Here is a 24799-nt window from a genome sequence, read left to right as displayed (position 1 = left end):
TCAAATTGTGCAATTTAATTTACAAAAAAGAATCCAAAGAGTAGATGTTATTCTTATCGGTGAATATACATTTTCTTCATTCTTGTTTCCTGCAGCAGTAAAACTAGTGTCTGAATCTAATCACCATCTAGCTTTCCCAAAGTCAGGGCCATTGGAAGTATGTAATCCTATGGCTGCTGCAATTTCCTAGGTATCATACATTCACTGCACTTGTCACATAATTAATAATTTGTATTTGCTGCATAATTTGCCAGACATTTTGCAAAGGTACCTGGCCATCGTCCTGTTGTTGATTGCTGGATTCAGTTGTAAAACTTGTGCTAATGAGATGACACTTTTGCTCAGAGGACATTAATGCCACAAATTATTACACTAGAGAGCAGCTTTTGTCCGCAGCATGAAAAAAACATCCTTACACCATAAATGTAAATCAAACGCCTGAAATGATGCATCCTTTGTCATGAACGCTTTTGTTTCATTATTTGTCCAAATTCATGTCGCTTCACATACATTGCTCTCAGTGAAGAAGTTAGAGAGGGCCCACAGTATAGAATTATCACAAACATTCTTCTTCTTCTTTAAAGTCTTATGTTTTGAGGGACATGCTTACAGTTTGGTAGAGAGACAAAATATCGAAATTAAAATATCTATATACAATAACATCGATGTTTTAATTTTGATGGTATAGAATATCGATGTGCAATAATATCGATATTAAGGTATGTATGTTACTAATATCGAAATTTTGTTTAGTGTTATGTATTTTATTATGTTTATATGTTTGTTAAACATGTTTTTTAATGTATGTTTAGAAATTAGTAATTTTGTTTACATTTTGCGTTTTAGTATCAGAGCGGGTTGTGTGTTTATAGGGGAATAGGGTGGGAAGTAATTTAATTATAATTAATTAATTAATATTATTTTAATATTTTTGATTAATTGGTAATTAATGATTATTAATTAGTTAATTAAATTAATTAGAGTTAACGTCAAGTCAAGTCAAGTCATAAAATTTATATAGCGCACTACATACCCAGAGGGTCTCAAGGCGCTTAGGGAGGGGAGGAGGATTACTTGTCAAATATCCACGTTTTAAGTTGCTTTCTGAATGCTAGGTGGTTTTGGGTAAGGCGAAGGTAAGTGGGAAGTGAGTTCCATGTTTTAGCTGCCAGGTATAAGAAGGATCTACCTCCCATGGTGGTCTTGTTGATACGAGGTACAGTGGCGAGGGCTTGGCTGGAGGATCGTAGTGGGCGGGAGGGGGTGTAGAAGGACAGTCGTGAGTTGAGGCATTCTGGTCCGATTTCGTAGAGTGCTTTGTGTGCGTGGGTTAGAAGTCGGAAAGTGATCCTCTTATTGACGGGTAGCCAGTGGAGGTTTTTCAGGTGACCAGAGATGTGTTCGTTACGCGGGATGTCTAATATGATCCTGGCTGAGGCGTTTTGGATTCGTTGGAGTTTTTTTGGAGTTTAGCGGTAGTACCTGCGTAGAGGGTGTTTCCGTAGTCCAATCGGCTCGTGACCAGAGCATGGGTGACTGTTTTTCTGGTTTCGGTGGGGATCCAGCGAAATGTTTTTTTGAGCATGCGAAGAATGTTGAAGCAGGATGAGGAGACGGCGTTGACTTGTCTGTTCATTGAAAGTGAAGAATCCAGGATAACACCTAGGTTCCGTGCGTGGTCTGTCGGGATGGGTGCAATTCCAAGGGCTTCCGGCCACCAAGAGTCGTCCCATGCAGAGGGGGAAGTACCTAAGATGAGGACTTCTGTTTTATCTGAGTTCAGTTTCAGACGGCTGTGTTTCATCCATTCGGCAACTTCTTTCATGCCTTCGTGTAGGTTAGTTTTGGCGGTGCTGGGGTCATTGGTGAGTGAAAGGATCAGTTGGGTGTCATCCGCGTAGGAGATGATGTTGAGGTTGTGTTGGCGGGCGATGGCCGCGAGGGGGCTCATGTATACGTTGAAGAGGGTGGGACTGAGTGAAGATCCTTGTGGTACGCCGCAGATGACTTCAGTGGCCTCGGACTTGAATGGTGGAAGTCGGACTCTCTGGGTTCTTCCGGTGAGGAACGAGGTGATCCATTCAAGTGCTTTTCCTTGAATTCCGATGTTTCTGAGGCGTTGTAAAAGGGTGCTGTGGCAGACTGTGTCGAAGGCTGCGGAGAGGTCGAGGAGGATGAGGGCGACTGTGTCTCCATTGTCTAGCAGAGTTCGAATGTCGTCTGTTGCTGCGATGAGGGCGGTCTCAGTGCTGTGTTTTGCTCGGAAGCCAGACTGTGAGGAGTCGAGGGATTTGTTTGCTTCGAGGAAAGCGGCGAGCTGGTTGTTGACAGCTTTCTCGATGACTTTGGCCGGGAAAGGAAGGAGCGAGATGGGGCGGTAATTTTTGAGTTCGGTGGGGTCCGCTGTGGGTTTTTTCAGGAGGGCGCTGAGTTCAGCGTGTTTCCAGCTTTCCGGGAAGGTGGCGGATTTGAAGGAGCAGTTGATGACGTCTCGGAGGTGTGGTGCTATGACGGAGTCTGCTTTGTTGAAGATGTGGTGAGGGCATGGGTCTGTGGGGGATCCTGAGTGGATGGAGTTCATCAGGCGGATGGTGTCCTCAGTGGAGATAGGGTTCCAGTCGTTAAGGGTGTTCAAGGGGGGTGAATGTTCCGCATATGGTTGGGTGGGTTGGTCGCCGGGTTGGTTGTCGAAGCTGTTGTGGATGTCTGCAATTTTGTTGTGGAAGAATGAGGCTAGGGAGTCGCAGAGAGCTTGGGAGGGGGTGATGTCGTTGGAGTTGGCCGAGGGATTGGTAAATTCCTTGACGATGTTGAAAAGTTCCTTGCTGTTGTGGGCGTTGCTATCTAGTCGGTCCTTGAAGGCGGTTTTCTTGGCCTTTCGGATTAGTTGGTGGTGTATGCGGGTGGCGTTTTTGAAGGCGTCCTTGGTGCTGGTGGTTGGGTCTTTTTTCCAGGCCTTTTCAAGGGAGCAGCAGAGTTTCTTGGACTTCTTAAGATCATCGTTGAACCATGAGGCCTTCTTGCTGCCAGGTTTGCTTTGACGTTTTTTCAGTGGTGCTAGGATGTCGGCGCAGTTGGATAACCAAAGAGTGAAGTTGGTGGCGGCTTGGTCTGGGTTAGAAGAGTGGGCTGGGGTGTTTAGAAGGAGCGATGAGGAGATCTGGTCGCTGGTGATTTTGTTCCAGTTTCTTTGCAGAGTCGGTTGGGGGTGGTTGATGGGTTTCGGCTTGTTATAGGTAAAGTGAACGCAGCTGTGGTCAGTCCAGAGGAGAGCCGTAGTGTGGCTGAAGGAGAGGTAATTGCTGGAGGTGAAGATAGGGTCGAGAGTATGACCTGCTATGTGGGTGGGGGAAGTGACCAGTTGTTTAAGTCCAAGGTTGGCGAGGTTGTCCAAGAGGGTGGTGGTGTTGCGGTCGTTGTTCTTTTCAAGGTGAAAGTTGAGGTCTCCCAGAAGGATGTAGTCTTTGGAGGGGAGCGCGTGTGGAGTGATGAAGTCCGTGATGTCTTCACTGAATTTTGCGCGGGGTCCTGGTGGTCTGTAAAGGAGGGTGCCTCTGAGTGTGGTCTTGGGGTAGATGTGGATCTGGAAGTGAAGATGTTCAGAGTTGGCGAGATTGGTGTCAGAGCTGGTAGAGATGTGGATTGATTTTTTATGGACGATAGCGATTCCTCCTCCTGTGTGGCCGGTACGGTCCTTGCGTGTGATCTTATAGTCTTCAGGGATGGCAATGGTGATGTCTGGGGCGGAGGAAGCGTTCATCCATATTTCTGTTAGGAAGGCGACGTCTGGAGAGATGGTGTCTAGTAGATTCCATAGGTCAATGGCGTGCCTGTGGACCGAGCGGGTGTTGAGCAGGATGCATTGTAGGTGGTTGGGGTCGGGAATCTGAGGTGTGATCGTAGTGGAGTTGTAGATGGTGCCGATGAATTTGCAGGAGTAGCAGGAGAAAGGTCCATGGGTGTGTCCAGGAGCGGCTTGGACGCAGTTGGGGGCGCGACCGGGGTTAAGGGCTAGGAGGGTGGAGGCATCGTAGGTAATGCGGGAGGGCTGGGCAGCGCGAGGGGCAGGGGGTCTGGCGCTGGGCGCGGTCCAGGCGCGGACGGGCGTAGACGGGCTTACCTTTGGCGCACCTTCGGCGCGGATTGGGCGCGAACGCTGCGCGCGGGAACAGCTGTCATATATGGAAGGTGGAGGGGGAGGGGCGAGGGCGGCTCAGCTGGGAGGCGGGGCGGGCGACGTAGGAGGACAACAACAACAAAATGGAGGCGGAGGGGTCAGCACGGCAAGAGCGCCTGGGGGAGAACGCGAATGCAGCAAGGAATAAACGCTAGCGATTTTAATATGCTAATAAGCAGAGCGCCAGTCAAAAGCAAACAGCAGGCAATATATAATAGTCAGTTTCCGTGAAAATGCGCTGCACAACGATAACAGATACAGCAAGAGAGTTGCGCTGGCAGTTTAAAAATGCAAATAAGTAAATAGGCAAAGCGGCAGTCAAAAGCACACAGCAGATTCCACAAGCAGTTTCCAATACGCTGCACAACGATACCACAGGCACAGGGGAGCGACCACTCGGCACAGAAGCGAAGAGCGAGTCACAGCGCTTCCAGGTAAGGGAGCGCTGTTTGTAGTTAGTGGGAGGGCGGCTCAGCTGGGAGGCGGGGCGGGCGACGTAGGAGGACAACAACAACAAAATGGAGGCGGAGGGGTCAGCACGGCAAGAGCGCCTGGGGGAGAACGCGAATGCAGCAAGGAATAAACGCTAGCGATTTTAATATGCTAATAAGCAGAGCGCCAGTCAAAAGCAAACAGCAGGCAATATATAATAGTCAGTTTCCGTGAAAATGCGCTGCACAACGATAACAGATACAGCAAGAGAGTTGCGCTGGCAGTTTAAAAATGCAAATAAGTAAATAGGCAAAGCGGCAGTCAAAAGCACACAGCAGATTCCACAAGCAGTTTCCAATACGCTGCACAACGATACCACAGGCACAGGGGAGCGACCACTCGGCACAGAAGCGAAGAGCGAGTCACAGCGCTTCCAGGTAAGGGAGCGCTGTTTGTAGTTAGTGGGAGGGCGGCTCAGCTGGGAGGCGGGGCGGGCGACATAGGAGGACAACAACAACAAAATGGAGGCGGAGGGGTCAGCACGGCAAAGCGCCTGGGGGAGAACGCGAATGCAGCAAGGAATAAACGCTAGCGATTTTAATATGCTAATAAGCAGAGCGCCAGTCAAAAGCAAACAGCAGGCAATATATAATAGTCAGTTTCCGTGAAAATGAGCTGCACAACGATAACAGATACAGCAAGAGAGTTGCGCTGGCAGTTTAAAAATGCAAATAAGTAAATAGGCAAAGCGGCAGTCAAAAGCACACAGCAGATTCCACAAGCAGTTTCCAATACGCTGCACAACGATACCACAGGCACAGGGGAGCGACCACTCGGCACAGAAGCGAAGAGCGAGTCGTATTATTTATTATTTTTTGTTATTGTTAATTAATAATTAATTGGTAATTAATTATTCTTAAGTGATTAAATGACAATTACATTTTTTATGTGATTTATTTATGTGTAGTGGGTTGTGTGTTTATAGGGGAATAGGGTGTGACATAATTACATTAAATTAATTAAAGAGATTGTATTTATTTATTGGTATTTATTAATTCATTATTAGTTAATTAATTCGTAATTTGATTTTTAAATTATTTCATAGTATTAATGATAAATAATGTATTAATAAATATTGTTTATTCTTGTAAATATCTTGTTAATTAATTATTAATTGGTAATTAATTATTAATTGGTAATTAATATGTGTTAATTAGTTAATTTATAATTACATCAATGTAATAATATTAATTGTTATTCATTGATTAATTGATATTTATATTAATTGTGTATTTTTGTATGTGTAGTGTGTTGTGTGTTAAAGGGGGAGCAGGGTGGGAAGTAATTTTTACCCCCATGCTATCCAACGCTGTCCCTACTGTTGCACCCTCTGGAGTGGGATAGTAATTTTTACCCCTACGCTATCCAACGCTTTCCCTACTGTTGCACCCTCCGGAGTGGGAATAGTAATTTTACCCCTACGCTATCCAACGCTTTCCCTATTGTTGCACCCTTTGGAGTGGGAATACTAATTTTTACCCCTACGCTATCCAACGTATTCCCTACTGTTGCACCCTTTGGAGTGGGAATATTATTTTTTACCCTTACGCTATCCAACGCTTTCCCTACTGTTGCACTCTCTGGAGTGGGAATAATAATTTTTACCCCTACGCTATCCAACGCTTTCCCTACTGTTGCACCCTTTGGAGTGGGAATAGTAATTTTTACCCCTACGCTATCCAACGCTTTCCCTACTGTTGCACCCTCTTGAGTGGGAATAGTTATTTTTACCCCTACGCTATCCAACGATTTCCCTACTGTTGCACCCTTTGGAGTGGGAATAGTAATTTTTACCCCTACGCTATCCAACGCTTTCCCTACTGTTGTACTCTCTGGAGTGGGAATTATAATTTTTACCCCTTCGCTATCCAACGCTTTCCCTACTGTTGCACTCTCTGGAGTGGGAATAGTAATTTTTACCCCTATGCTATCCAACGCTTTCCCTATTTTTGCACCTTCTGGAGATGGGAATAGGAATTTATACCCCTACGCTATGCAAGGCTTTTCCTAATGTTGCAATATGTGGAGTAAGTATATATATTATTTTATATGTAGAGTTTTTAATTTATTTTAAATGTATATGTATTAGTTATTATTTTTAAATATGTTTTAATGTTTATATTTATAATGTGTTAAATTATATGTATTTTTAAATTATTTGTACAATATTATTAATACATTTAAAAAAAAGATATTTTTAACTTCGATATTTTTGTACAACGATATTTTTTTTCTGATATTTTTGTACTTACCTTTATGTAGATAGAACTCCGATATTTTTGATGTCGATATTTTTGTGTCGATATTTTTGTATGTCTATATTCTGTTTACATTGGTAATGTTTGGTGCTGTTCTGCAGAGCTCGAACATAATTGGGCAATGTAGAACGAATCCTGGAAAAACGCTGTACAAATCGTGGTATGGAGCGTTTTCCCCATACAACTCATACTTGTAAGGAGGCCCCTACAACCTAGGAAGTATGATCCGTACAAATAGACGCACTCCATACAAATTGTATAAAAGACCATACAACTCGTATATACAAGCAATTCCGATCCGGATTGCTCTATACGCGACGTTCTCATGTATTCCCGGCAGCAGTTTACAACCCGGCAAGTACGATTCGTACAAATGGCACTCCCTACGGCTCTTTTTTTAGAAGAGCCTAAAAGTGCCGGAAAAACCTTGTATGCCCCGAAAACAGTACGAGACAGACCCCCCCATGTACGCCTCGTACACCCGATGAATACAGGGGTACGGTGCGTATGCACGGTGCGTACGGATGACACGGAAAGTGGGGTACGGTGCATACATACGCGATGAAGGGGTACTGGTCATGTACGCACCGTACAAGCACGTACCCCAAAATCGCCTGTGTACGCAACGTACCCCAAAATCGCATATGTACGCACCCTACCCCAAAATCGCCTGTGTACGCACCGTACCCCAAAATCGCGTATGTACGCACCGTACCCCAAAATCACGTATGTACGCACCATACCCCAAAATCGCTTTGTACGCACCGTACCCCAAAATCGCCTGTGTACGCACCGTGCCCCAAAATCGCGTATGTATGTACCGTACCCCAAAATCGCCTGATATTTGATATTTGATATTTGAGGGTTATTTGTAGAGCGTAACGTTCGCTCCGGAGGGAGCATCTTGGCGCTAGAAAACCTAAATGAACCAGTCCAGGGGGTTAGATGGAAGCTTTGGAGTAATCGTCCGGAAGATTAAAAATCCATGTTTTTAGAAGCTTTCTAAAGGGTTTTTCCTGGGTTTGTTGTCTGAGAGTTTTAGGCAGTTTGTTCCAGGCTTTAGATGCAAGGAAGCTGAGGGTCTTCTCACCCTTCGTTTTCAGATTGTATTTAGGGAGAAAGATGAGGTTGTCATCGGTTGAACGAAGGTGACGGCTGGGCGCGTAGTGGGGAAAACGCCTGGTGAGGTATTTGGGGCCTGTTTTGTTATAGGCGCGGAAGGCTATAATCAGGATTTTAAAGAGAATCCTTTTGTGAAGGGGGAGCCAGTGAAGTGAATGGAGCGCTGCAGAGATGGAGGATCTGCGGGGTAAGCCCAGGACGAGACGGGCAGCTGTGTGAAGTACACTCTGCAATTTAAGGAGGGTGCTCTTTTTGACTCCTGCAAGCATGCCGTTGCAGTAATCCAGTCGCGAGATTATGAGTGCGACTGTCACCGTCTTTCTGGCATTAATGGGGAGAAAGTCGAAGAACTTTCTGAGGGATCTGATCGTTCCGAAGCATTTGCCTGCGATGGTTCTGGCATGCTGGTCAAAGGAGAGTTCAGAGTCGAAGATTACGCCGAGGTTCCTGGCTGACGACACCGTCTGGGGGGGGGCAACAGAATTATCTGGCCACCATAGTGCTGGACAGAGAGTCGAGAAACTCAGATGCATTGCCAGGTGGGCGGTAGATAAGTCCGCCAGAGAATGAAGTGTGTTCGTTCAATTTTATGGAGAAACCTAGTCCTTCAGTCTTTTTCAAAGGCTCTAGACTAAGGTGTGGCAGTGGAAGGAATCTTTAAGGATAATTGCGACACCTCCGCCTCGGCCCTTGGCTCTATCTTCCCGAAAGAGGGAGTAGCCCAGGGGAAGAGCAACAGCGATATCAGGGTTACTGTCTGCTGTAAGCCATGTCTCAGTTATCATGAGGCAGTCGAGGTCGGACTCCAAGATGAGGTCGTGTATGTCTTGGTTGTGCTTGCACATGGAGCGAGCGTTGATCAGGCCACCTTTGAAGGAGGGTGGAGGGGCCTGAGGTAAATTGGCTGATGGGACAGCAGAGTGACAGAGTGGAGCTCAGCGGACCAGTGGCAGAGTTTGCAACTGAGAAGGCCTGAAAGTGCGGTTGGGTCAAGTATGCATGGACAATGCCTAGAGGGCCGTAGTTGAAGAAGATCGCTAGGTTGGTAGGAGATGCGGGAAGTGAGTTGGGCAGAGTTTCCTGCGCCTGACGCGGCCTTGGCGCGGACGGGCGCAGACGGGCTTGCCTTAGGCGTGCCTTCGGCGCGCAAACGGCGCTCCCGCTGCGCTCGTCCGCTGCGCGTCCTATGCATGCACATTTGTAGGGCGGGGGAGGGGGCGTGGCCTCCAAGGGGGCGGAGTCAGCGCGCACGCCGCTGGTGATGGCGGCAGCAGGCAAGGACCTGAGAAAGCGCGAGCAGCTTTTGGATCAGCTGAGCGCTAAGGTAAGAGCGAGCGCTGAGTTGTGCTTCGTTATTTAAAAGCAAGTTAAAAGTGACACCACACAAGAGATAGGGTGCAGTGAAATGAACAATTTTTAAAAATAACAACAGAGTACCTCCAGCCCCGGCTTTCCGCCTCAAGGCTGGGTCAAGGTTTGCTGGTGGCCGCTAGGAATCAGCGGGTTAAGTAGGGCGGGGGAGGGGGCGTGGCCGCCAAGGGGGCGGAGTCAGCGCGCACGCCGCTGGTGATGGCGGCAGCAGGCAAGGACCTGAGAAAGCGCGAGCAGCTTTTGGATCAGCTGAGCGCTAAGGTAAGAGCGAGCGCTGAGTTGTGCTTCGTTATTTAAAAGCAAGTTAAAAGTGACACCACACAAGAGATAGGGTGCAGTGAAATTAACAATTTTTAAAAATAACAACAGAGTACCTCCAGCCCCGGCTTTCCGCCTCAAGGCTGGGTCAAGGTTTGCTGGTGGCCGCTAGGAATCAGCGGGTTAAGTAGGGCGGGGGAGGGGGCGTGGCCGCCAAGGGGGCGGAGTCAGCACGCACGCCGCTGGTGATGGCGGCAGCAGGCAAGGACCTGAGAAAGCGCCTGTGTACGCACCGTACCCCATGCACCGTACCCCAAAATCGCCTGTGTACGCACCGTACCCCAAAATCACGTATGTACGCACCGTACCCCAAAATCGCGTACGTACGGTGCGTACATGCATGATGTTGGGGTACGCACCATACACACGCCTCGCATGTGGGGGGACCCCTGTACGCCTCATACACCTATACGACCCATACCCCAGTATAAGTCGTACCCCCAGAACGAGTCATACCAGGGTACGAGGCGTATAGGGGTTCGCTTCGTTGCCCGGTACGAGTCATTCCCCGTATACACACCATTTTCCATACAAATCGTATGCTGACAACCCGGTACGAATCGTACTTGACGGGTTGGACAGCCTTTTTGCAAATTGTATGGTCTTTTTTACAAGTCCATGTCGTACAGCTAAGGATCGGGCTGACCTGTATGTATTTTTCCTGTACGAATCGTACTACACGGGTTGGAAGGGACTTTTACAATTTGTATGGAAAAAAATAAAAATCCGATTTGTATGGAAAATAAAAATCCAGGATCAGAATCGGCCCCCAAGTGTGCATGTAGGCTTGGTTTCTGCTGACTGGTGACACTGCTTGTTTTACATAAACTATTTTACATTGGGAGTTAGTGGGGGTAGTGATAACACAATTATAGTCTTGTGCTTCCATACAAGACAACATCATTGTTTGTTAGTAATTGATCTGGTAAATGCTTATACATTTTTGACCTGAGATCCCTTTGTATAATATGTAGTACATGGCATAATAGCCCTAAATATACTTTCAAAGAATGTGGTCACTCAATCAATCAATCATTCAATCAATCAGTAATTGTAGAGTGCTGCTATTCACCAGGGAGGGTATCCAGGCGCTAGGTTGCTGGGCTCAGTCGAAAAGCCAGTTCTTGAATATCTTCCTGAAGTCCACTGCAGAGGGTTATGTCCGGAGGAGGAGAGAAAGGCCGTTCCATGACCTGGCGGCGGGGCATACATAAAAATGCATAATTTGTCTGTCTATTCTTGCTGAATAACTGAGTTAGCCCTACCACATAATTTAGTGTTCCATTGCAACAAAGTTCTTTGCACTGGCTATAGCTGGAGTATCAGGTGTTTAACTTACCACTTTTATGCACCTTCTTTCTACAGGAGGCGCTCTTGGTTGTTTTATCAACTACATTTTAAATAGGTGAAAATGTCAAGGATTATAAAAATACATATGATAGAGTCTAGGCCCAATTCAAGATCTACATTAGCAGAGGAAAGGTGGAAATTAAGGGATCACTATCAATGTCATGTCATAAGGCGACCTGGTCACAATAAGGTAGCCTTGCATTGGGACATCCTTGGAACATCATTGAATGTACTACCAACACTGCCCCAAAATCACCTGTGATTGTCTATTTCTGTATTTTCCACTCCAAGCATAATGATACTACACCTCAAACAATGCTGGGACCTTATCCACCCCTGAATGTCCAAAATCTGTGTGAAGCCCAGGCCGAACAATACAAAACCCCTGTTTTTTGTAAACATAACTCTGGCTATTAATGTTCCTGCTCAAGAGAGTTTTGCCTAGGGGCAGATCAAAGTGTGTCTGGTAGCAGTCTTGGCTCATCATAAAGCACAGCGTGTTAATATGCCCACTGCAAATAATGTATACAAGGATATCATAGAACTGTATTTTATGTGGAGAAGCACATTGAAAATGTACCACAATGGCTGGGTTGGCTTTACTAATAAGAATGTCTTTCCACTAAAACAAACCCTTTTTGGCAACTTTGGGATAATGACAGACTAGAAAAAAACACAATGTTCTAACCTAAACCATGCATCTCTTTAATGACAGTTGATAGGTCACTGTGCTGTACTAGAATTGTAACATATGAACTGCAAGTAGCAAAAGTATCTCTGTGACCAAAACAGCAATCCACTGAGCTATCCATATAAAATAAAGTTATTTAATCTGCATGGGACATATTATTTGCAGCAGGCAAATTAACCTTCTGAATACTTTCTAATGAGTCAAAACTTCCACTAGACAAAATTGATCTCACTCCAGCAGGAACATTCATCACCAGACTTATCTTAACATGTTTATTGTTGATTGAAAAATGCTGAACACACAAGGAACTCTACAGCATGTGGTTTTAAACATATAAGTTATTTCTAAACCTTGAGCCCCAGAGCTCAGCGCAAGGTGCGACTGCACTGGTCGTACTGCCTAAACTCGGCCAAGTGTCTACTACTGCTCCCAGCACTAGTGAACTCTCCAATCACTCATTGACTGTATTGTTGCCTGTAACACGGTACAGTACGCTGCTACCTTTTGGGTAGGTTCATAATATCCTTATACCACTCTGCGTAGACATGCATCTATTGAAATGTGGCACCGGAGGTCCTTATTTTCTGATTTCCTTTTATCTAATTTCTAAATTTGGCTTTATAGTTTTTTTTTTTTTTTTTGACACGAGAAAGTTACATTTCTCTTACAAAAATTTCAAAATAAAGTTAAGTTAAAGTTATGAGCATTTACATTTGATAGAACAGAGCGGTTCCTTGCTGTAGCAACTAAGTAGCCACTCAAAGCATCAAAAAGTTACACACCAACAAGAACAATTGTTGAGATGGGAATATCTCTCTTATGGTACTAACAGCAGCAATGTGAAGCCAACCCCTGATAGGGTTCCAATTTTGACATACACATCAGCAGCACCTCTGTGCTGTTATATATATAGGTCTCATACATTTAGTGCAAATCTAGCTGAAAGGCAACGGAGTGATGTATTGAGTCCAAGGCCAAATCACAGTCAACATGTGATTGGGCAGGTAGCTTGTTTTTAAGAGCAAAATGGACTGTTATTGCATCATGATGTATTGTCCTTTAAGAGGTGTGCCTTCAGCTATTTCCTAAACTGAAGCAGGATTGGGGCAGCAATCCTAATAGATAGGGAGATGTTGTTTCAGATCCTAAGAGTCATCCCCTCAGCAAAGCGGCACAAGAATCCCAACAAAACACACTCTTATGGGTCAAACTTAGTTGAACAAAACTTTAAGGATAGAGGGAGCGGCATCACACTGTGACTCCCGATGAAATCACAGGGCAAGGGCATAGCTGATGGCAAACAAGGTAATCAGCAGATCTTTGGTCCAAAAGGTCCACTGTCCTTAAGCTGCTAAGTAAGAGAACTCAAAATCAGGTGCTCCAAGGTTCTTTGCAGGGAGGAGTAAATGAAACATACCAAGTGTTACCCTTCTCCTGCCATTACAATGCATCAGTTCACTTAATAAAGAATGTATTTCTCTAAATATTATATGTTATACTCAGTATGACGAAAACATATTTGCAAATAAATAAAGACCTTTTGTCATCATGACCACCTTTGAGAGAAAATCTATCCCCTCAATGTCTCAAAGGATTAGGAAATGTTATCAGAGACGGTGTCTCTGTCTTTATGGTAATAAATATAGGCCAACCACAAACTCCAAATAACCTGTAGAAGGGTGTGGCAGCAGCCTGCAAAAACATGTCAACACTCTGTTGTGTTTGTCTATGCAATCCTACTCCCCTTGGCATTGTCCTTAGGATCATCAATGGGATGCTATCAGATGTAACTGTATACTGCACCACCTCAGGGCCAAAGAATGAGGAGCTAACATGCATTCTCTAATGTACACTGCAAGAAAAGCCCAGCACTTCCAAAGCCAATAGAACTGATTTTAATGTCCTACCCCATGCAAACAGCATTTGTACATGCCAGTGTTTGCATACTTTAGCATGTTAAAGCCCTGGCAAAGCAAACAGGTTTAACTTTCATACAGTGTATGCACAGACCACCAACATTACAGGCATGTACCGAGAACATACGCTCAGGAAACATGTAGTCCAACATGCAGAAACAACTGAAATTAATACATAGGCACATTGAAACAGCATGTATACACACACCACATAGGTGCGCATACAGATGCCAAGGCACGTAGCATGTATGCATACAGTCTATGTGTTCATCAGACAGTTTGTTTGTTGCATATGGGGAATGTTGTGGGCTGACGCTGATGGATGCTTCAAACAAGCAGTGGCTAAATGAGCCAGGCTGATGGGGGCTGCCCCAAAATCCACTCCCTATCATTTATTCCATTGACTCTCCTCTTGGTTTATGGCAGAAGGCAAAGAAAGAGAGGGAGGAAGAAAGAGAGAAGGGGAGAGAGTGAGAGAGTGAGAGTGAGAGAGAGAGAGAGAGAGAGAGAGAGAGAGAGAAAAAGAATGAATACAGAGTGACAGAAAAATGAATATTTTTGTGACAGGGCTGCTTTTGGTTCTCTGTTCGACTAAGTAACATCTCAAGAAAAACAACTTTTAAAGAACTTTAAAACACGAATTTTCTAGTGCGATTACAAGAAATACAAAAATGAGCTATTTGTCACAAATCAGAAATATTTTGGCTGCAATCACGTTTGCTGTCCCAATCCTTTATGTTACACGTTTAACATGTAGGCTACGCTTTAGGCACATAAGGTAAACGTTAAGTCCATCGCTTGTGAAGAAGCAGATACACTGCTGAATCCCTTTAATTGACGCATAAGACCGATCATGAGACATCTGGGAGAAAAATGATAAACGTGCCCCAACTATGCTAAATATATGTTGAAGAATCGTTAGAAATAATTCATGAAAAGACTTGGGGCCTAATTACTATGTCGGTCAGACAAGCGTCCGACCGCCACTGTTGCGGAATGGAACCGCCTGACCGTAGGTCGTAGGTTCAACCAGCTGTATTTGGATTCACACATCCATTTTACAATTGCAGCTTGTGCGGTAGGCAGAAAAGGGCCACAGCACAAGCTACAATTGTAAACTGGATATTTTCAAACATCCCTACACCATGAGGTGCCTGCCACACAGTACAAGGATGTTTAGGGGCCCCCCAGGCCCCATAGAGAGGGGCCAGGGGGAAACATGGCCATGTTAGGGGCCCCTAAATGAACTTTCAACCTACCTATTAATGAAAGGCGGACCGCCATTAAAGAGCAAGTTGAAAGCGACATCGTAAATTAATCCCGACGACGAGCCAAGGATGGCTCCGCTATTATTATGGGATTACCTTTCTACCGGCCACCCTGACGGGCTCTGTGAGCCAGTCAGACACTGAGCGGAATACCCCCTGCGGGTTTCCCTCTGACCACCAGCATTGTAATATGGCGGTCGGAGAGAAACCATTGATTATGGGCGGAAAAACATCGACTAGCTGTCTGATAGCTTTCCGCCTGACAATCATAATCTGGCCCATAGTTACTGCATCATAAGAGCATTCAGATTAATTGTAGAGTAGATGGAAGCAAATACATTAAGTAATATGGGATCATAGGTTAACTTGTTTCACTTGCTTATCCAATGTGTATCAATCAAAAGACAACTGTGGCGCATTTAGGTGTTATAAGATTGTTAACCATTCTTATCAAAGTAAGGATGTGTGTGAAGTACAAACAAAATCTAATATGGGCTAGAGATATTTACGTGTAATATTGAAAAGATTCCTGTTTGAACTATGAAACATTTAGGGAAAAATCTCCGTACATGTACTAGTGCAAATTATTAGAAACAATATTAATAATTAAAGTTGTGAAATAATTTTACACGATGGTACTTTGAAAATGCAATAATATGTCATAGTTACACATGTTATTTACAACAAAACGAAAGCAAAAAAGTTGACATAAAATATATAGGACCCAAAGGATTCTGAATGAAATGCATAATTCCATTATTTTATATTCTGTATTTCATGAACCAAATTCAATTTAGGCCGGCATTTTCCTCACTTTGTTTGATGCTGTTCTCATGAAAAAGCTTCGCAAACTTGCAACACGAAGAGACACTTTGGCTCAGAGAAAGAGTTCCCATTCGCATACTAGGACTGTTTGTAACAATTGTGTTACTTTGGGAACATGTGCCCGGAAAAATTGACCTCTTGAACTCTCTTCATGTGCTTCTGCAAAAAGATCATTGTTTGGAAGCTATACGTACTAGATGGTTCGACAGCTTAGGGGATGATCACCACCTTTTTGCTATAATATGTGTCTTCTTCATGCTGCATGGCAATGACCCGTTACGAACTGACCAATGGACTGAGGGTCAGACTAGATGAGGTGACCCAGGAGGTGTCACCCTGAAACTTGAGGTTCGACTGAATTTCTTCAGGAGATTTGGTCTAGCTGTGACAATACTGTATTTGCATAGCTTAGTTTGGGAATCATATATATGAATCTAATTACGAGTTTGTAGGTCAGTTACCCAATTTCTCTTCCTCATTGGTTAACTGGATTGGGTACCCTATATTTGAACCCTGTCAGCACAATTCAAGATCCATCGGAGGACCAAGTACATGAACCCAAAGTGCAGTGCCAGGAGATAAAGGGCTAAAATAGTAAATGGGCTCAGTGGCGCTACTGCACTTGCACAAATATCCAAGTTCTTACCTCTTTTTGCATTTCTTTTGGAAAGAAGAAGATGGGAAGAGCCGTAAGCCCCACCACAGTGCCGGCCACAAGAAAGCCCATCCACCAGGCACCCACCCATCGAGGATCCTTTGGAGTGAGAACAATGTCAGCTACCAAAAAAATGAAACAACACATGTATTTAATTCATATATTGTACAGGTGAAGCTGCAAAACCGATCGATTACCGTTACTTTTCCATCCAGCCCACTGCACCGACTACAAGGACAATGTTGTTAACACTATGAACATGAGAAAAAGTTCAGAAAAGGGATATGTATACTTACAATAGCATCTTCAATTGGGAGAAAATGGTACCTGATTCGAGCGCACAGGAGAGAGAGACCCAGGAGACTGGCCCAGCACCTGAGAACTTCCTTCAGAATGAAGTGTAGGGCTCTTCAAAGGTCAGCTCTTTTAAACTCAGAACAGGGGTTTCTGACTCTAGTCATAGAGGGCCATTTCCATACCAGATTTTCATGACATTTAGATAAAAAAGACTCACACACAATGACACCTAATGGAACTATTTTACATACTCAAAGGTCATCCTGAAAATCTAGTACCGATCAGGCCCTCCTGACCACATGTTGGACGCCAGTGTCAGAGAAATTGGAAATTATGAGGAAATGAGCTGTAATGTACAACTCTAACAGGTTAGCCTTTCTAATGACTGTGCAGGCGCAAGGTATGTGCATGGTATTATGTGCTGCATGATGGCTGCAACATTTTTGAGCAGCTGGCTACAATAGATCAGAGAATGATAGATATATGCTGAGTGGTTTCCCAAAAAATTACTTGGAGAAAGTGAAAGTGCCCTAAAAGGGTGTGCAATCAAATCACAACCCTTAATGAAGGTTGTACTTCTGAATAAAAACACCAACCACATTGTGGTGCGAGAATATAGAGAACTGAATATCAAGGAAATAGCAAAAGGTAAGTGCATTTAGGAAAGTATAGATTTACTGTTCCTGACTCAACATCTATGTACCTTGAAGATAAATGTAATGCATAGGTATATCTAGAGTTAGGTATAGAAAATCTAGACATACTGTCAACATTTCTTTTAGGATATTTTGTTCTCAATATTCTATACCATCAATATTGTGGGTTCAGATTGCACACTCTTAACCTTGAGAGGGAGGGTTTCGGAAATTGGCTGATACCTATCTGCACTACTGGGAGTGTGTTGGCTATTGGCTTACACTATGGAAGGACTGAAAGCCCCCTCTGGTGCTCAGCACCAGAGGAATTCATTTTTTTTTGTATCAGTTGTTTTTTGAAGAGCTACCCAAGCAGTCTGGTCGTTTTTGTTTTTTTACTCCGATGACGATCAGCGCGCAGGGCGCACTGGCTTCATTGCAGTAAACGAGAAAGTAAAATGATCCGATGGTATTGTATTTCTTTCACTGAATCAGTGCTCAGGAGCTATCTCAGCCCTTCCAACACTGATTCTAAAGGGAGAGGTGTGTTTGGAAAGCGGAGAGTCTCCCCTTTCCAAACGTACCTCTGCCCAGTGGTTTCATGCTGGGGGATTGCCACAAGAGTAGGATCCCCAAGCAGGGGTTCACCCAATAGCCACAAGGGATGATCGAGCTGCTCCTTGGGCAAGGGCTTGTGCTCCCCATGGAAATTTACTTATAATGTAGTCATTCTGACCCCCCCAGGGGGGCAGATTGAGGCAATTGCCCTTGCCCTCCCTCCAGGGGGCAGAAAGAGCACTAGGCACCAGGGATTTATTTTAAAATAAAAATAGAGGGATGGGGCTGCCCAGAATGGGCAGCCCCATCCCCATACCTGTACCCCTAAAAAAACGAAACAGTGTGTTGGAGGTCACCAAATATTACTTTTTCAAAGCATCTATGGCAGTGTAAGTTGAAGGGATGGGACGTATTCTACTTAAAAAGGATTCTCATGAAATAAGAACAGCGCTTGAGGCTTGATGGCAGGTAGGGTCGTGCTAGGGTGACACTCACAGCCAGCTAGTCGGTGATGTGAGAAAGCAAGGAGGAAGAAGGAAGTAGCGGCCGCAGCACAGGGCTGTCAGAGCTGAGGCGGCTGACACAGAGCCACTGCAGGGCTGCAATGAGGCTGCTCTGATCACACAGGATTGAACAAGGGGGGAGAGGTAGAAAAGACTGCAATGTGCTTCACATTCCTGGTCTCACCTGGTATGGCAGCCCTGTCCCCCCACCCTTTGTTCCACCCGGTTCTGCCGCAGCTACACATTATTCTGGTTGATGGTAGAGCAGCTCAAACAGCTCAAACAGCCTGTGTTATACTGCACGGTTTTAAGAAAAGACCCAGTTAAGGCCAAAGATCCAGCTTGCAGTACCCGACCCCGGGGGGCCACAGAGACCAGCCATAGATATTGAAGGTGGAGACAGAGATATACTTCACAGCTGCATTTGCCCTGAGCACCTGAGCAACCTGAGTGTGTGAATAAGAAGCCCTGCAAGATCCTGTAATACCAGCTGGCAACCTCAGGGGTGACAATGATGATTCAAATGAGGTGATCCTGGTCCTTGGGCCTGGTTTTGGGGCTGCAGCTGCATGGAACTGGTGAACCAGTAACTAAGGTGCAAGAAGGGCACAGGAAGAGACGCTTTCAGCAGCCACAATAGCAGCCAGGGAGAGGCTGGGGCATATGGCATTGCCCCCCCATCATAGTAGAACTTGAAATGCCCTGAACCTGCAGAGGCAGCCCGTTTAGATTTAGGTTTGGCTAGCGACTGGGTTTGTGGTGTCCAATACCTCATCTCTAATCCTGGAACAGCAGACTCAAGGTCAAAGGAAAACAAGATGCAATAATTGATGAGATATACTTGACATTGTTTTCTTTGACCCCTGGAAAGAGCCTCATCTTGCCTACAACCCTGTGCAGTGAGCTCGTGCCGCCCTTGATCTTTTTGGGCTAAGCTGGAATATAGGGGAGGTGAGGCGGCGCTGTTGGCTGGAATGAAATTGAAAGACTGCTGGAAACATTTGCCCTCTACCATGCCTGTAGTCACAGTAGGACATTTGTGCAGTTTCCCCAGGGTTTTGGCTTGGGTCCCAGTAAGGTTTTAGTGTGGTTCTTGTCTGGTTGGAGACTGCCTGTTGAGAGGGCCTAGACTACAGCTCCCTAGACGTGCGTGGGTGGCTGGCATCAGGTCAGATTGACCTGCGTGACACTGTGCATAACACAGCTTAGGGCGGTGTTGTCTATTTCAATGTAAATTCTCTGACTTTGGCTTTCACTTTGTTTTATGATGAGTTCCAGAGGAATTCGGGGGGGCAGGTCATCATATTAACAAGAAGGGGGGTGGCAGAAGGGAAGATAGAAAGATACATCCACCTTCACTAACGATTTAGGAGCATATTAACAAGGGCTTTATCTCTGCTTTTTTGGCTTAAAAGCCAAAGAAGCAGAGATACAAATATCGCCCTATCAAAAACAGGGTGCTAACATGCAAAATCGCATGTTAGCACCCTTTTTCACTACGCTTCCCTTTGCATCACTAATGAGATGCAAAGTGGGCGTTCCAGTGCAAAATAATAGGAGAAATGTTGCTAAGCGACATTTCTCCTATGATCAAGCTTCACGCTAACCCTGTTAGAGACAAAATAGCAGCGCTAACCACGGTTAACGCTGCTTTTTTACGTCTGCTAATTTACAGATTTCGCCATGTAATCCAATGGGAGGTGGATTACATGGCTAAATCCACCATGGGCTATCAACAAGGTTCCCCCTCTCCTTGTAGTTTTATCCCTGCATTACCAGCGATAACCTCCCAAAATGCTGCTATCGCTGGATTTTTTATCGCCTAGGTGGTTAGCGTTGTTAATAACGCGATAACCAGGCGATATAATCCAGCGCCCTTAGCGTTAATTTTCCCTGTTCCTTGTTAATATGCCCCTTTGTAGGTGAAACTTTGATACTATCAGGGCCTTCTTCTGTTTTCAATCCGCCTCAATATCTATCTTTATCCCTCTTCCACATAAGCACTCTAAGATTACGGATTACTTAAAGTCAGCTGGCGACCGTCTTGCACCCCTGATGGGTGAATTAGGCATCATCCTTCCTGGCACTCCTGGTACACACTGTACAACACTGACTATCTCTGCCCAGGTTCATGCATCATCCGCAGACCACCAGGAGGGCAAATTATCATTTTTGGAGACTGCATTTGACCAATCACACTCTTTTCTATTGGAAGCAGAGACTGAGAATGTGGGAGATACCAAAGAGAGCAAATTATCAAACTTTTTGACTAATCTCAATAATAACACCACTGACCTCCTTATGGTATATCAGGTGACTTATCCAATTATGCGAAGCCCGTTTGATCAATTAACAGATTGGAATAATACCACAGGCAGTTTTACAATCACATGTCATTTGATCCCTTCTACCCATTATGTCAAACAAGCTAAACTTTTTGTCTAATAAAGCCTTGACTACCAGCCCAGTCATGGGTGAGACAAGCTACACCCCCTTAAATGAGCACCTCGAGACATGTGAAATAGGCTCTTAATGCCACTCCATCTTAATGCCTCTATAGGATGAATGTAATTCTTAAAACAAATCCCTCAGTAGCAAGACTGAAGAGAAATTCTCACCAAACGCAAGTGCTAACATTTGGAGAGCTTTACTCAACAACTTGGAGGCAATTTCCGCATCTTCATTTGATCACTCTGACAAACTTGATATGCTGGTGGATATTCTAAGTGCTTTGGCAACCCACATAGTGGGAATTGATACAAAACTGTCAGCTTTGAACAACATGATTACACAACTCTAGTCAGATCCAGCTGTTGCTTATCTCTCCTGCCCCTGTCCCAGTATGAGTGAATCTCTTGTTAGGATACCTCAAATATTGGACATTATCCTGGATTCATTGTTACCAAGCTCCAGTAGTTCTAATGCCCCAGGTGGGCATTAGAACATACTGGATTTTGAGAGGAGCCGTTGGCTCTGATTTTTGCAAGCATCTCCGCACACTCCTGGTAGCCATAACAGTGTACACAGAGGGATATAACCGTGAAGTTATTTTCTAAGTACATCAGGCTGAGAATGATACCACATGGATAAGAACCACGCAATTGTCTGCTCATCCATGAAACCCTGGCGGCCGACTGATAGGAAGCTCCTGTCGAGAGCTCCACGGCATAGGGATCGATTTATTGAGTAAATTCCAGAAGAAAAACACAAGCCCCCCATCGAGCCTCCACCCTTGGGCAGTTCAAGGAAGGAAACCTGCGACCATGCTGTCATGATTTTCAGTAAGGACCATGCAGTAGCCAGAGTTAGATTTAGAGAAGACTCCCTGGACCAGTTGGCACAAATCCTGCTGGGTGCCTTCCATGCCATTACCAGTGCTACAGTGCTACCTTCCAAGTACATCCTGTTAGCTCATGGAGGAGGAACAGGGATGTCTCTGCCACTTCCGTCCTTCTGTACTCCGGCGTTTAGCCCAAGCGGGGGTCAAAGAGGGTGAGGCAGCCATGCAGATGTGAGGGGGACCCTCCATGGCCCACCCTGCCTACATGTACGTAGATAGCCGCCAGCACCACTGCCCTGCTCTCCCCGTTCCACCCCAGAGAAAATAACAAGTGAATCCATGCTCTGCACCATTAAGGCAAACATGAGCTGGTACCAAATGCATGGGCCAAACCCTGTTGGCTTCTGGGAGAGGAACGGGAATGTCTCTGCCGCTCTCGTCAACCCGGGCCCCGGCCTCCACCTGGAGTAGGGGATTGAACAGTGTGAGGTGGCCATGCGGATGAGAGGAGAACCGCCTTCTTGGGGAATGACAGCAAATGTCCACCAGCACCACTTCCCTTGCTCTTATCTGCATGGGCCAACAGATGCCTGTCTAGTCTCCCAGATGCCGTCACCTGCTGGAATGGAGAACAATAAGATTGGAGTTGTCAAGTTGTAGGTGAACTCCGTTACACACCTGCGTGCGCTCAATTCTCCCCCAGCTGACTTTCGGGGGTGAGACCAGAGGCTGTATTACACATTATCACTGTTTGCGCCCCGGCGCGCCTTTCAGTATGTGCGTCAGGCTCAAACAGTGATAATGCACCCCATTATGGTGTATGCACTGTCCCCAGGGCAGCTGTGAACTCGTGCTGGCATGGGGCAGCGCATTCATGTGAAAACACGGAGCAGCCGCTCTGTGTTTTCACAGTGTTGATGGCACCCATCTGCACTTTAAAAGGGGATTAGAGATCCCCTTGCAGGTGGGTGCAGTCAGTGACTGCACCGGATTGCAAGGGGATGTCTGGGGGTCCATAGGACCTCTTTTACCCCCCTGCAGAGGGCCGCTGTCAGGAGGCGCACGGACAGTGCACCACCTTTTAAATGGTGCACTGGCAGTGCGCCTCCTAGGGGCTACTTTGACTCTGCGCCCACGTCTGTAATATGGCATGTGTGCAGTCAAAGGAATTCCCTCATTTAGATAGGATACGTCCCTATGCATGCAAATGAGGGAACACCCTCTGTTGATAGCGATGGCGTTTTAAGTGCGCCAGCTCGAATCGTAGGTTATGATCTTGTGTAACAAAAATACCCAGATATTTAAAGCCTACTGTGGTGATCGGTATTGGACAGCTTTTTATGGCCCTTACGGACAAATATGAGAGATTTACTCCAGTTTATGGAGTACCCAGAGTACCTGCCGAAGGTTGCAAAAATGTCTAGCACACAATTAAGTGACATTTTGGGAGAGGCAAGGAACAACAGGATGTCGTCCGCATACAGGGAGATACGATCCGCCCACGTAGCCGACCATCACAGCCCACATATCACTGGAGTCGTACAGATCCAGGCCGCGAGGGGCTCTAAGGCCAGAGCAAAGAGGAGGGGGGACAGCAGACACCCCTGTCGGCTCCCCCGGCCCAGGGCGAACACTTCAGATTTTTTATTATTCACCACCACCTGGGCTAGTGTAAAGGAGTATTTCCTATTGAATGAAGCTGGGACAAAACCCCATCTTTATTAGTACTGTGCACAAATATGGCCATTCAATGGTATCAAATGATATAGTGGCGTCCAGTGAGACTATGACTGCCGCCTCCTGGATTGTGTCCCACCTTCCTATCACACCATGTACCCTGCGTAGATTCAGTGCTGTATTGCGGTGGGGCATAAAGTCAGACTGGTTTGGTTGTACCAGCCCGCTTATTACTTTAATGAGCCGGTTCGCGAGGAGTTTTGCTTGGATTCTAGGTTTTGCATTTAGCAGGGAGGTAGGTCTATAGGATGCACAATCATGTTTAAGCTTGCCTTCCTTATGGATAGTGACCAGTGTTGCTATTCTCTGGTCCAGGGGAAGTTTCCCCACCCTTCTGCTCTCTTCGAACACTGCACGCAAGTATGGGGCTAGTTTGTCAGGCCGCAGTTTGTAGAGCTCAATAGGTAAACCGTTTGGACCTTGGGCCTTACCCAAGTGTAGGCTCCTGATCGCTTGTGCTATCTTGTCGTCCGTAAAGTCACTCTCTAATAGGCTCTGGTTGTCTGCCTGCAGGATAGTAAATGTTATGTCTTGCAGTAGTAGTTGGAGTCGTGATCAGTATGTAGTGTTCTTGTGCGATAGACTGGGCTATAGTGAGCGGCAAATTTGTCAACTATTTCCTGGGGGTCAGTGATGGTCCGTCCCGTCTCATCCCTCAACTCCTGCACCAGCCGACTTGCCAGCTTTTTCTTATCTAGCCATGCAATCAGTTTCCCAGATCATATATCCTGCCTTCTTGTTCCATGCCCATGGCTTTGGCCCCGTTAGTAGCTATTCCTTTATACTCGTCCCTCTTTAGTTTCAGGGTGTGTAATTTTTCAGGCATGACGCCCTCCCCAAGGTCCTCCTCCATCTGAAGCACTTCGTGTTCAATCTTAACTAGCTCCTTAATTTTAAAACAGAGATGCCATGGGTTAATGGGGGCGATTTACACCACTCTCTTTTGTCCCACGACTATTTGAACCCATATCGGGGAGTGGTCGGAGATACCATGGGTCAAGTGTCTGACTTCTTGTACGAGTATAATTTGAGAGGCGGGGACTAGGAGATAGTTCCAGATGGGAAAAACTGTTGTGGGCCCTGAATGAAAGGTGCGCTGGATGTGGTCTGGGTGAAATGCTCTCCAAGTGCCTTCTAGACCCAAGGCCTCCAGAAAGTCTGGGAGCCATTGGTTCTAGGGCCCGAGTTCTCAGGGTGGGTGCCTATCTAAGGTGCAGGAGACTACAGAATTGAAGTCCCCTCCCACTATTAGGAGCCCCTGTGGGAACGAAAGTAGTATGGAGCCCAAGTCTTTCAAGGTGTTTTTCTGTTAACCAGGTGGGACATAAATGGCCAAGAGCATAAGC

At 45.7% G+C, this 24799-nt stretch overlaps 1 protein-coding gene across 2 annotated transcripts in view; it reads right to left on the bottom strand.

Moving 5' to 3' along the window:
- Window positions 1-24799, bottom strand: part of LOC144773527 (solute carrier organic anion transporter family member 2B1-like) — a 477218-nt gene that overhangs the window by 222173 nt on the left and 230246 nt on the right. For both annotated transcript variants that reach the window (XM_078658588.1, XM_078658589.1), the window contains exon 7: window positions 16435-16565. In XM_078658588.1, the coding sequence (XP_078514714.1) occupies window positions 16435-16565 (131 nt within the window). The remainder of the gene's footprint in view (window positions 1-16434; window positions 16566-24799) is intronic.

Source organism: Lissotriton helveticus, chromosome 8, assembly GCF_964261635.1.
Source record: "Lissotriton helveticus chromosome 8, aLisHel1.1, whole genome shotgun sequence".
NCBI lineage: Eukaryota > Metazoa > Chordata > Amphibia > Caudata > Salamandridae > Lissotriton > Lissotriton helveticus.
Note: the sequence above shows the minus strand (reverse complement) of the source record. Positions and strands in the feature narration are given on the sequence as shown.